At 37.6% G+C, this 12,372-nt stretch overlaps 1 protein-coding gene across 3 annotated transcripts in view; it reads right to left on the bottom strand.

The window, feature by feature from the left end:
* Nucleotides 1–12,372, bottom strand: part of ptpn4b (protein tyrosine phosphatase non-receptor type 4b) — a 71,522-nt gene that overhangs the window by 16,392 nt on the left and 42,758 nt on the right. For 2 of the 3 annotated variants that reach the window (XM_036561077.1, XM_036561076.1), the window contains exons 14-16: nucleotides 11,582–11,716; nucleotides 9,474–9,629; nucleotides 528–687 (exon numbers count right to left, since the gene is read on the bottom strand). In XM_036561077.1, the coding sequence (XP_036416970.1) occupies nucleotides 528–687; nucleotides 9,474–9,629; nucleotides 11,582–11,716 (451 nt within the window). The remainder of the gene's footprint in view (nucleotides 1–527; nucleotides 688–9,473; nucleotides 9,630–11,581; nucleotides 11,717–12,372) is intronic. The other variant, XM_036561078.1, reaches the window with a different exon arrangement.

The following is a 12,372-nucleotide window of genomic DNA, read 5'->3' as shown; positions in this document are numbered from 1 at the left end:
TCTCCAGTTCTCTTCCCCAACATGGCAAGTATTGCCTTTGAAGCATGTCAGCATTACGATTTTGGCTTCCAACAATTATGAAAAGAAGATAATCAAGATTAAATGATTTTTGTGCCACATTCCATTTGGCAATGATGTCCTTGTTCTATCTTTTGTTATAAATCCAGTGCAATTTTTTTATTTATTTTTTATTTATTTCTCAGTTAAATTATACTTCAAGGTTAAGGAAATCCATTTTCAATAAGAAGAATAAGTTTTTATAAAAAGTTTAATAAATGCATGATGTTTTTAAAGTTAATTAGTAATCGTGTTAAATAACCGTGATCTCAGTATTGACCAAATCAATTGTGATTATGATTTTTGCCACAATTGAGCAGCTCTAATCAACATTATTACGCTGAAATAACATATAAAAGAACGCTTTCTTTTGTTTTTTTGACTGTGTCCATCGGGAATTTTCATTCTGGTGCACTACTAAAACTAGCCTTTTCTGGGCAAAGCACTATTTATGAGTGAGGATGTCTCACCATGCTCTTGTCTGACACCACTGGCACATCATATAGTTCAGATGCATGGTCATCCAGCTCCGATTCAGATCGTGATTGGGAGATGTGGCTGACAAGGTTCTTCCTGGACTGCTTCGGGGGAAGTGCAGGTGGCTGGCCATCTGCAGCGCTGTCTGGAGACCTGCAGAGCAGTGAAACGGAAATAAATGCAACAAGGGTGATGCATGTGGGCCAATGCAACTTAATACTATGTCAAGCAGATAAACAACAACAACAACAGCACTTGTTCTGTGCCTTTTGTGACATAATTCTGGAGGTCACTCTAAGCTAATATTATCTTTTAACACTAGATAAGCATCCTTCCTTTGAGCTATCCAAGTACCACAAAAATTTGACCTGAAATCAAAATTGACAGTTTTTACATTGTTAGCTCATGCCCTTAATGTTATATGAATAATCATACCACATCATTTAAGACAAAACTGTTTCTCTATAACCTTTGATTGAAGTATAGTGTCCTTTGCTAGCCTTGAAAACATCTTCTGATGTGCAGCAGTGGAAAAAAGTAAAAATAACCAGTAATATCATGTTTAACCCCCCCATCCACCCCCACCTAAAACTGAACGTCACGCTTAACGTGTCCTACCTGAAATACGGAAGTAAAATATGTTGCAATGTTCGATTCATGTTGGCTTTAACGGTTGTAAAACCAAAGGAAAAAAAATCTCTTAACGGTAAAATCTGAGCAAATAAGAGAACTGTGATAAATCACAATTAAATACACAAAAATGGGATTAATAGGAATTAATTATTTCAATTGTTTGAGCCCTAGTGATGAATCAAGCCCTGAAAAAAACAAGGTCCACTAAACTGGAAAGCTTTTACTAGAACTACAGCAGCTTGGAGGAACAAACTTACTGGGTGGAGTCTAGACTGAAACCATAACTAGTGACACACTAAAATGAAATTTCTTAAGTGAAACCAAAACTGAAATAAGTCAAATACGAAAAGAAGTGGTCTTTCTGTAGACAATCCGCAGTTTCACTTATGCTTTTGAATGAACTTAATAATGTAGATGATGCTTCAAAGTTAATTTTTTTTTTAAGTTTACTTTAATTTTTAACAGCTTGTTAATTAATATTAAATTTTAAAGGGAAAATTACATAAATATAGTAATTCATGGCTTCCCCAAGGCATCTACAGCCCAGGGTGCCTCCTACATAACAGCACATGTGAACACAGTAACAGCTTTCAAAATAAGACGTAAAAAACATTATCATCAAAAGATATTCAGTTACTTAGTAGTATTATTATTTATGTGACTGCCTTTAAAGCTGCAGCTGCAGTTGACCATTTCACTGATGAGCTTCTCTGTTGATCTGCTGCGGTTCAAATTATTTGAATGTGTCTGTGCAGACCAGCACAGGAAAGCGAAGGAAACAAACAGTAGTATTAATCATTATTTTTCATTTTCATTACCATTCAAATGACCATTTGAGTAAGATTCTGACACTTCACTGTACACCTATTTTAATCTTTTGGCCTTTTTCTTTCCGCAGCAGCATGCCACTTTCGTCCATTTTTGGACAAAAAATTTCAGTGGCCGAAATTTTGGTGCATCACTGTAACATACCAAAAGGAATTTAACATAATGGTTATCAGTCATAGTTTCACATGATCTACATAATCAGAATTACCACTGAAAGATACAAAAATGCATTTGACAGTTTTAGCTAATTAGATGTGGAGGAGCTAATACAGCTACTTTGGCACAGAAAACACAATTTCAAATTATTATTGTGAACGGTTTGTGAGCTGTACTTGGACGTGGGCGTGTTGGGATGTGTTTAGATGCAGCTTTGTCCGTTGCTTCCTGAACAGGAGAGATAGCACACGCTGCCAGTAGCCCTCCAGCCCTCCTACAGTTACAGTTCATCCTCACATACACACACATGCTTGTCCTTTCTATTTATCCTCTCATTCCTCCCGTCACAGCGCGCACACACACACACACAACACAGGCACACGTACAGCCCTCCACGGTGTATTCAGGGTAAACTTTACTGGCACTAACAGGGATCACAGTTCACGCTAATTCTGTTTATGAAACATACCAGCACGGGACTCCAGCTCAACTGCAAGACTACACATCAAACAACTCATCAGGTTCTAGAGGTCGGATCTGAGCCACTACAACTAAGCCAATTGCGTATTTTTGATAAGCCAAACTGAACAAGTTATGCTGAAACCTATGACAAGTTTTATGCTATGTAATGCTAATCTCCTGCATCAGCACAAGGGTTGTAATATATGCAAATTTCACAGCGTGATACATACTGTCATTTTTGAATCACAATACATTTTCGATACAGAATTACAAAAAAAAATGCTAACATTTATTTTTGTATTTATGTATTTTCGGTCATTCCCAAATGTTTTTTCCCACTGTGGTCTCTCACTGTTGAGTCAACAGTGCTTGTTAATGTAAATAAAAAATATATAAACAAAAGCGCAATATCTATATGAAATTAAAAAATAAGGTAAACTATAAGGCTACATCTCAATAATAAAGGCATTACAAGTTTATTTACAATCTGATATAGTATTCTTGTATTTCTATATAAAGTAGGTTCTGACATTCTGGCTGAAAAGAGTGAGAGGGGATTTTCTCACATGGCTTAATCACTCCAAGCAAACTGCGGGACCCACAACTGAATAGAGGTGGAGTCTATATCCAAATAGTAGCTGCTGAGACTTGTGGAGGCTGAATTTGGCTGCTTCCTATTCTCCAGCTTCTTATTGGAATTTTCCATTCCACCTTAAATGGAGCAGCAGTAACATGTAACTGCTGTTCAATTTAAGGTGGAACAGAAGACACGAATACGAAGCTGTCTGACTTCGAATTTTTGGGCTAGTTTCAGCTTCTGGTGGGTTTTGAGCATAACATTGGAATGGAGATTTTTGCTAGACCTGTTTCGTTAAAATGGTGCTTTGCATTAATGACACCATGTCCTTTTTTTTTTCAAAAGTAAACTGTTTAAGAAGGAACAGCAGGTAAAATTAAAGCACTGATAAAAGACAATGTCATAACGTCATCCAGCTCAATCAACTCCAATCAAATACTTATTACATCCAATCAGTTACTTGCGACTATGCAGTTTATGAAGTTACTATACACTATTGTTGATTACAGGCTGTCTATAAATGGTCTTTTTGTGATACACACAGTTGATCAGTGTTGTAGAAGCATTGATGATAGCCATAATGTACTCAGACAAGTGTATCTTGATGCAATTTATCGTGATAATGATAATATACTGTTATATCGTCCACCCCTAAATGAAGCATCATCCAAGAGACTGGATCCAAGCTTTAGCCCACCATTGGAAAGACGTAGCCTAAGCAACAGCTTGGTGAAGAGGTGGGGGCGTTCCACTGTGTATCTGCTGGCTGCGTTCACTTAAGATTCCCCACAATGCATCTGACTATAGAATATTAGCATAACAGGCGGAGAGCATTAACTCTTGTGCCTTTAGCAAAAAGAATGGAACAGAGTCTGGCCTTGCTCTGCCGAAACACACACATACACAGCCTCATTACGAATGCTCAGATTACAAGCATGAAAGCAGCCCTGCTCAGCAGTCCACAGACAGCGCTAAGCGCTCCAGCCTCCAGGTCATTTACATAAGAAAAACAAATGCCACCAAAAAAAAAAAAACCTCAACAAAAAAAAGATGCAATGAGAGGAGCAAGAAGGCAAGAAATAATCCAACACTGCAGGCTGGGACCAAGAGATACAGGCCTGAGTGAAAGTAGCAGGTAAAAGACCCTTAGTCAAAAAAGCACACATCAGAAAGAAGGTGAGGAAGTTCACTAGACGCTCACGTCTGTCAGAATGACTGAGGCTGATGGTGTCGGATAAAATGCATCATTCAACTGATGCAAAGCACTGATGTACACTATATCAGCAGGAAGGGTGGACGACAGGGTTGGGCTGTATAACAGTATAACCCTGACATCCGGGTGTTATTTCAGCATCAGTCAGCTGGAAGCCTGTGCTGCTGTGTCACATTAAGGCTGTGTTTTTCACTGTATTTGCATAGATTTATTGCAATAAAACTTAAAATAATTTACTGAAATATGATGTGACTAGGCTGGTAACTTTAGCTGAGGTGAAAACAGATGACTTGTCTGTTCATCTCAAAAGACAGAATAGCGGCTCACCACACCATCTACAATGTATTTGTGGTTTAGGTTAATACAGTACAGCAATAGTGAGGTGCTGAGTGGCGTCACCGTTTCTGATGAGATCCGGAGTGTGGTAGAGTGTAGCCTTAAGTGTCCTACACATTTGTTAAAACACTTTTTTTGAACAATGCTTTACAATCTGAATGGCAAAGCTGAACGAAATGACTGATAACGTTGACAATAAAAACTTGCTGGCAACAAATCACATTATTGATTAGTTGGCTTCATGACGTTTGCCCTTCACATTTACATCATGTGACTGAAAGAGGGCAATACAGATAGCAGAGATGCGAACGACCCAAAAAATAAAAAACTATGAAAACACATCACTAAAGTCTTCTAAAAAGATGGTTTCCTGTGTCATATGTTAAACTGAGCTCGGTGGGCAGTAAGACCTTCAGGCGTGAGTATGTGAGAGAACGTGCACTGCATTTACGGCGGAAACTCGCCGTGGTGAGATACTACTATCTAAGTCAAAAGTGAAAAAAACAGCGCATCACTCTGCTTTTCAGCTGGTTATGTTTTAGCTTCGCAGACAGAATAAGCAGTATTTATAATATTTTTGTTTTTTGAAACTTGTCAAATGAAACAATAGTGCCAAACTAATATCTGCAAGTTTTCATTTCCCAACTAATTGATTAATCCAACTAAGTGATTATGAAAGTATTCCTAGACTGAAATGTTCATTCTTTAACTGTAGATCTACAAATCTCTACAGTAAGTGGACTTGATAAAATGGACAGCGAGTGTTAATATGACACATAACATCTTATTTGTTTCTATCATACACACACCGCACTTGATATATATATATATTATGGTGTGAACTTTTTAATGCAAAGTAGTAATTCGGCCACAACAGCATCTTAAATGCTGGTTTTAATTACAAGATCAATAATTCCCTAATAACAAGGGTCTTTGCTGAGAAACTAAGGCCCGATCCCATTTCTTATTTTTACCCCTTGTTTTTGAAAAGTCATCTTGCCCCTTGAAACTGAGTCACAGTGGGTAGTGGTTGAAATCTTCCCCTATGAAATGGAACAACCCTTAAATAAAAAGAACATTACTTCATTACCAGGCTACTAGCGGTGCTCTGTAGGCGACTCTGCCAGTCTGCAGTGACAGCAGAGGAGGGTAAAGTTCAGCAACCTCACTGCTGGTCTTAAGTTACATTTAGAGCATCATATGCCTTCAAAGAGGGGTGGATATGATAATTATTTATTATCGCCCACCCCTAATTCTTTGGTGATATGGAGCTAAAGTCAGCTGTTTGCCAGCTTCTTGTTCGAATTTTCCTGTTCCACCTTAAATGGAGCAGCAGTTTCAGGCGTCCATATTGCCGGACTATTTAAGGTGGAACGGGAAATTTAGGTAGCTAGCTAGCTACCGAGACATTAGCATACTATTAGCGAATGTTTATGCTTGTTATGAAGAATAGGACCAGAATACATTGAAATGACATTAAACTAAGATAAAACATTGGTTATCGTAATTTGTTAACGGAGAAAATACTCACATTTCTTATTTGCAATGTAATGTATTAGAAGAAAACAAGATATAAAACATAAAATGTGCCATGACTTTTACACACAACACATTTTACATTTTATTTTTTCTCCAACATGTGACAACAAATAAACAGTAAAAGTGCATTAAAATGTGCAGAGGTGTGTTGTCTCTAGAAGACACTTTGAAAATCCACTAAACATGTATTTTGACCAGAAACATGTATTTTGACTGTTCAAACATTTGCATACAACTGTACATTTAAACCCTCAACAAGTACTCCTCCTTTTTTATGGTTATGCATCAGCAGCTTCACCCAGATGCTTGTTTACAACATCCTGTGGTTTTCTTCTGTACGTACAAAACTAGCCCTGCCAAAAACTAATATATCTGCACACTTTAATGTAGCATGTGATGAAATCTGTAGTTTGGAAGGGGATATTAATATGCAATTTGGACTTCACAAGCACATTCTTTGGTATGTTTGTCATCTCAAAACTACAAACAAGCAGACAGACTTCACAGCTTCTATCTCACCCACCAGCCCGCTATTACGACCAAACAGCGTTAACCACACAAAGCTGAAGGTGATTTCCCTTCCTTGCTCAAAAGCTGACAAGCCTAGCTCGCAGGTATGTGGTCAGAAACAGCAGAAAACCACAGCTCACACCAGCAAATGTTTCCACCTAATGTGTACCACTCGAAGCTAAAATAAGCACACACAGCAAATGCCAACAACATCTCTTACATTGTGGAAACTCTCATGACTCAAAAAATGCACTCAGTGTTACACTGTTAGGTACATGTACACGTACACCCTCCATAACTGACACATTTCAATATAATGTTATCATTCAGATCTTATCATGTTTACATAGAGACAACTTGAAAACAAAAACTGGTTCAATACTATAAGGTGGTGTCTCAAATTAAAACCTTTTAACAGGAGTGGATGAAAATCTGCCTTGTTAATAGCTAATGTGTCCATTTTCAGATTATTAGAGCATTCAACACTACAAAAGTACAATATTTGTAAGCGTTTAAGCTAATATACGCTTATGAGGAGTGTGCTTTCCCTCCCTGCTCTCGATTTTGAGGTAAAGAGGAAGCGATATTTTCAGAGGAGGGAGGGTTTGCCCTCATTGTGGGCTTGCTTGTTTAATTTTTACTATACTTCTTCCATATAATCAGTATTACTGGTTACTTTTAGTGGTATATTTGTTCCAGTCCGCTGAATGTATTGTTTGATACCTGATGACTGAATAAAGAAACTCATACTGAATGATTCAAATGACTGACTGTATTGTTACACTCTTATTACATATGTATTATATTATGATCAATAATATAATATTTAAAAATGTATGAAGTCAGGCCTTACTGAAGCATTCACTGTAAATAGTCTGTTACAAGCCTCAAGTGCTTCAAATGTCTGTGTTCAAACTGGCCTAAAGTAGTTCAAAACTGTGTGTGGTGAATGAACACCCCCGCTAGCTGGGCACTAACCCTGAAATGTAAATATCACTAGCAGAAATTAGCATTATTGTAAAGGTGGTACTCAGGCTTCTTATAAAGGGCAGATATCTACAGTAATGGCTGCTGTATAATAATATGTGTGGGTGTGAGAAAGTCATGAACTTACTGGCTCAAGGCAGCATTAAAATGGCATTAACCCCTAATATTCTCTGGCTTATTACATACTTATGCTTATTATTCAGTAACTACAGGGACTTCAATGCAAACTAGTTGAGCTGTTCTTAGTTTATTAAAGTGTATAATAAAAGTTTGGGCCTGCCAGTTGGCCCTGGCTATTTAAGGGGTTAAAAATGACCTAAAATAAATGTAACTGAATTTGCTGATACCTGCAGATACCCTGTTAACATATTTCATATTCTCTCTCACAAAACAGAGCCTGATGGAAATACATTTTTTAACCATGTTTTAAGTGTTTACGTATTTTTAACAGCTCCTTTTTTATCCTTTTCAGTACAGCATTTTGGAATTGTTGAAAGGCTCGGCATAGTATGTTATTGTTTATTTAAACCTATTTATTACTGTTTGACCTCAGAAATAAAAGATAGCTTGATTAATTATCAACAAAATAATAGCTAGATTCCTCACTAATCATCAACAGTTATAGCCCTAATACGCTTATACTACAAAGACATACACATATACACTATATGGACAAAAGTATTGGGACTCCTCTCTTAATTACTAAGTTCAGGTGATTCAGCCACACCCATTGCTAACAGGTGGATAAAATTAGGCACATAGCCTTGATAGGCGAACACTGGCAGTAGTATTGGTCGTACTGAAGAGCTCAGTGACTTTAAACATGACATTGTTATAGGAAGCCACCTCTGCCACAAGTCAGTGTAAAAAACCTCTGCTAGATCTGCCCCTGCCAACTGTAAGTTCTATACAGTGAAATAAAAGCACTTAGTAGCAACAACAGCCATAAAGCAATATGGTCCATAAAGGCATGGTTGGGTGAGTTTGGTGTGGAAGAACCTGACTGGCCTGCACAGAGGCCTGACCTCAAACCCATTGAACAGCTTTGGGATGAACAAGAAAGGAGGTTGTGAGCCCTCTCACCCAACATCAGGGTCTGACCTCACAAATGCTCTTCTGGATAAATGAGCCAAAATTCCCACAGACACTCTCCAAAATTTTGTACAAAGCTTCCCAGAAGAGAAGAAGCTGTAATAGCTGCAAAGGGGGGACCAACTCCATATTAATGCCAATGGATTTAGAATGGGATGTCATAAAAGCTCTATAGACACTCCAGCATTATTGGCACTCCGGAGAAACTCAGGACTTTTATGTTTGCAAAGGGACAATGCATGAATATTACTTTGACTAATTTTACCTCACTGAAGGGTTAGATTTCTCTCATATTTTCAATGTAAGATCAAGATGAAATAAAAAGATATTTTTCTCTATAACCTTTTCTGATTATTTCTTGTCAATAATTCTGGAAAGCACTGTAACAAAGAACATGAGCATGATACTGACTAACACTAGCTTAGTCTCTTCAGTTTAAACTATAATATCTACAAAATGTAGATGAAAAAAAACATTTATATACTTAATAATAATTTAACATTTAAACTCACAATAGCCAGTTCTCCTCTTTTACGTACTGCCTGACTAACCCACTATGAAAAACATGAGAAATATCACGCCTCCAGCTCAGAGGGTCACACTTACGGGGTGGAGTCCAGACTGATGCTGTTAGCTTGCGTAGAAGATGCAGACTTATGGTTGGCAAAGGCTTGACATGGTGAGTCATCGATCACATGATCTACCAGGTGGCCGATGGAGGACGGCCGCACTCGAGTGCCATCCGGGGTGAATATGGAACTGCTGGAGACAGAGGATAATGACACTTCAACATGTATGTGTCGAACTGGGTCTGAATGCGTGTGCAGGTATGCATCTATGTGTGTGTGTGTAAAAATTAAATTGAGAGTTTTCATGTGTGTGTGTTTGTTTTCATATATTTTCAGAAAAAAAGTGAGAAAGCCAGAGAAAAACCTACAATGACCTACAATGCCAGGGACAATAAAATGTTTGTGACTTTCTGACATTTCTTTTTGGTTTGTGTATGTCAATGTGTGCCCAGTATTACCTGTAGTTTTCACTCAATACCTAGTTTGGCTAATCAGTGCTTCATTATGTTAATTCAAGTATACTGGTGATGGAATTGAACAAATCCATGAAATGGCTGGGGGTCTTGAGGAGACAACTTCTCAAACTAGCTCAAAAACTACTTTTTTGCTTTTTCCAATATTTATGTTTATTGTTAGTCATTCAAATGCTATATGATGCATTAACAAGCAACACACACCTAAAACCAAGATGAAAGGTCTTAAATAATGTGCTTAGGTGCACACATGTTTGCACAGTAATGTATTTAATACATATGGTACACAATATTTGGGTAACTGCATTTAGATAATTACATACATTCAATACGTATCGGGCCAATTATTACTACATACAGGCACTCGCACTTATGGAATACAAGGCACATAATGTTACATGTTACATATACTTACATAGATTTACAACACATTTGGCACATATTATGTCCATACACACACACACACACACAAACATATATATATATATGTATATATATATATATATATATATATATATATATATATATATATATATATGTATATATATATGTATATTAGGGGTGTGGGAAAAACTGGATTCTTAGATGCATCGCGATGCAGACGTGAACGATTCTGAATCGATTCACAAATGTCAAAAATCGATTTTCTAAATATTTAATTTATACCGTAATGTTGACGGAACGCAAAAGGCGGAGCTTGGAAGTGCGCAAGTGCAGCGCCCGGACAGTCTGTGGCGGCACATAACAAAAACACAAGTGGATGAGTGAGAAATCCGACCGGCTCCCTCGGTGCTATGTGACCTGCTGTCTGCTGTCTGTTCTCGGCCGTTGAGAACCAGGACTTTCGCGCTATGCTGCACACTTTGGAGCCGAGATTCAGTGTCCAGTCTCGAAACCCCCCCCCCTCTCTACAACGAGACCAAAACCGAAGTTTTAAGATCACTAAAGAAAACGGGCAGGATGGCTGTAACGTGCTGCGTGGACACCCATTACCACTGGATCTTATTTCAGGATAACAGCGCATTTTATCGCAGATGAGTGGCAGCAGCGTCTCTGAATGAGAGCCTTCTAGTTCACTTGCCACATCACTTCCATTTGATTTATTAATAAAAGATATTTTAGATAATTAAAGCAAAGTATTTGTAATGATCCATAATGCATTTACATTATGGATCATTACAAATACTTTGCTTTAAAACTACCAAGTCCTCAGACAGTAGGAAGATAGAGATCCTGTATAGAGAAAAAAGATGCATCAAGATGCATCGATAATCGTTTTATAATCGCATCGCAGCCTCTGAATCGTAATCGAATCGAATCGTGAGGTGCCTAAAGATTCCCACCCCTAATATATGTATATATATATATATATATATATATATATATATATATATGTGTGTGTGTGTGTGTGTGTTTATACAAATATATATATCATCATCATAATCATCGTCGTTAACCGCTTAGTCCAGCTAGGGTCGCGGTTATATATATAGATAACCGCGACCCTAGCTGGACTAAGCGGTTAATGACGATGATGATGATATATATATATATATATATATATATATATATATATATATATATATATATACATACATACATAGAAGACATATGCATGCTCCACACACTGCTCCAAATCAGTGTACATGTGTGTGCATGTGTGAGAACTCACTGGTTGGGGGATCCTGGTGGAGAGCGGTTGGGTAAACTCTGTGTCTCCAGTCGGTCATCTGAGAGCGAGTTCCTACTGACCGTCTCCCAGTCCATTCCACTCACCAGTCTCCTAACCAGGGGCTTGCTGGGTGACCTGAGGTCAGAGTTACACCAGAACACACTCATCAATAAAATTAAACAAACTGGCCTCAGTAAGGCAGCATATACCTCTCATACTCAGTTACGAAGGCCGAATTTTTGTTTTTGTTTTTATCCTTTGCAGTGGTTAATTGGATATCTGTTCATTAACTTTTGCAGATACTGGAATATAAAACTGCCCATCCCTGGTTAGGAGTCTCGCCTTATTGGCAGATTGTAATACTCCTGATTCCAGTCTGAATGGTGGGATTGAAATCCCTTCTCCTGCATTCTGTTCTTAACCCCCTTAAATCCCAGTCTTATTACATTCTAAGGCTTATCGTTCAGTAACTGCAGTGACTTCAATGCAAACTGGCTGAGCTCTTCTTAGGGTATAGAAGTGTGTAATAAAACCTGGCCTTGTAAGGGGTTCATTAAAACGGAGGCTAAGGCTGAGCAAACCCTCAAGGGCCATGGATGAATTTGCATGATTTTTAACTCTTTTTTTCTGTTATGATAAGTTCCTTTCATTTTTTTCTCAAGATCTTTGAAATATGTATTTCATTATAATGACTTAATCTAGATAATCTAGATAAAGTTATTTAAATCATTATTATTATGTCATTATTGTGACATAGCAAATGATATAAATAGCTATTTATATCATCATGA

The sequence above is a fragment of the Colossoma macropomum genome, unplaced genomic scaffold (assembly GCF_904425465.1).
Source record: "Colossoma macropomum unplaced genomic scaffold, Colossoma_macropomum, whole genome shotgun sequence".
Classification (NCBI taxonomy): Eukaryota; Metazoa; Chordata; class Actinopteri; order Characiformes; family Serrasalmidae; genus Colossoma; species Colossoma macropomum.
The sequence above is the reverse complement of the archived record's forward strand: the minus strand, read 5'-3'. Positions and strand labels throughout refer to the sequence as shown.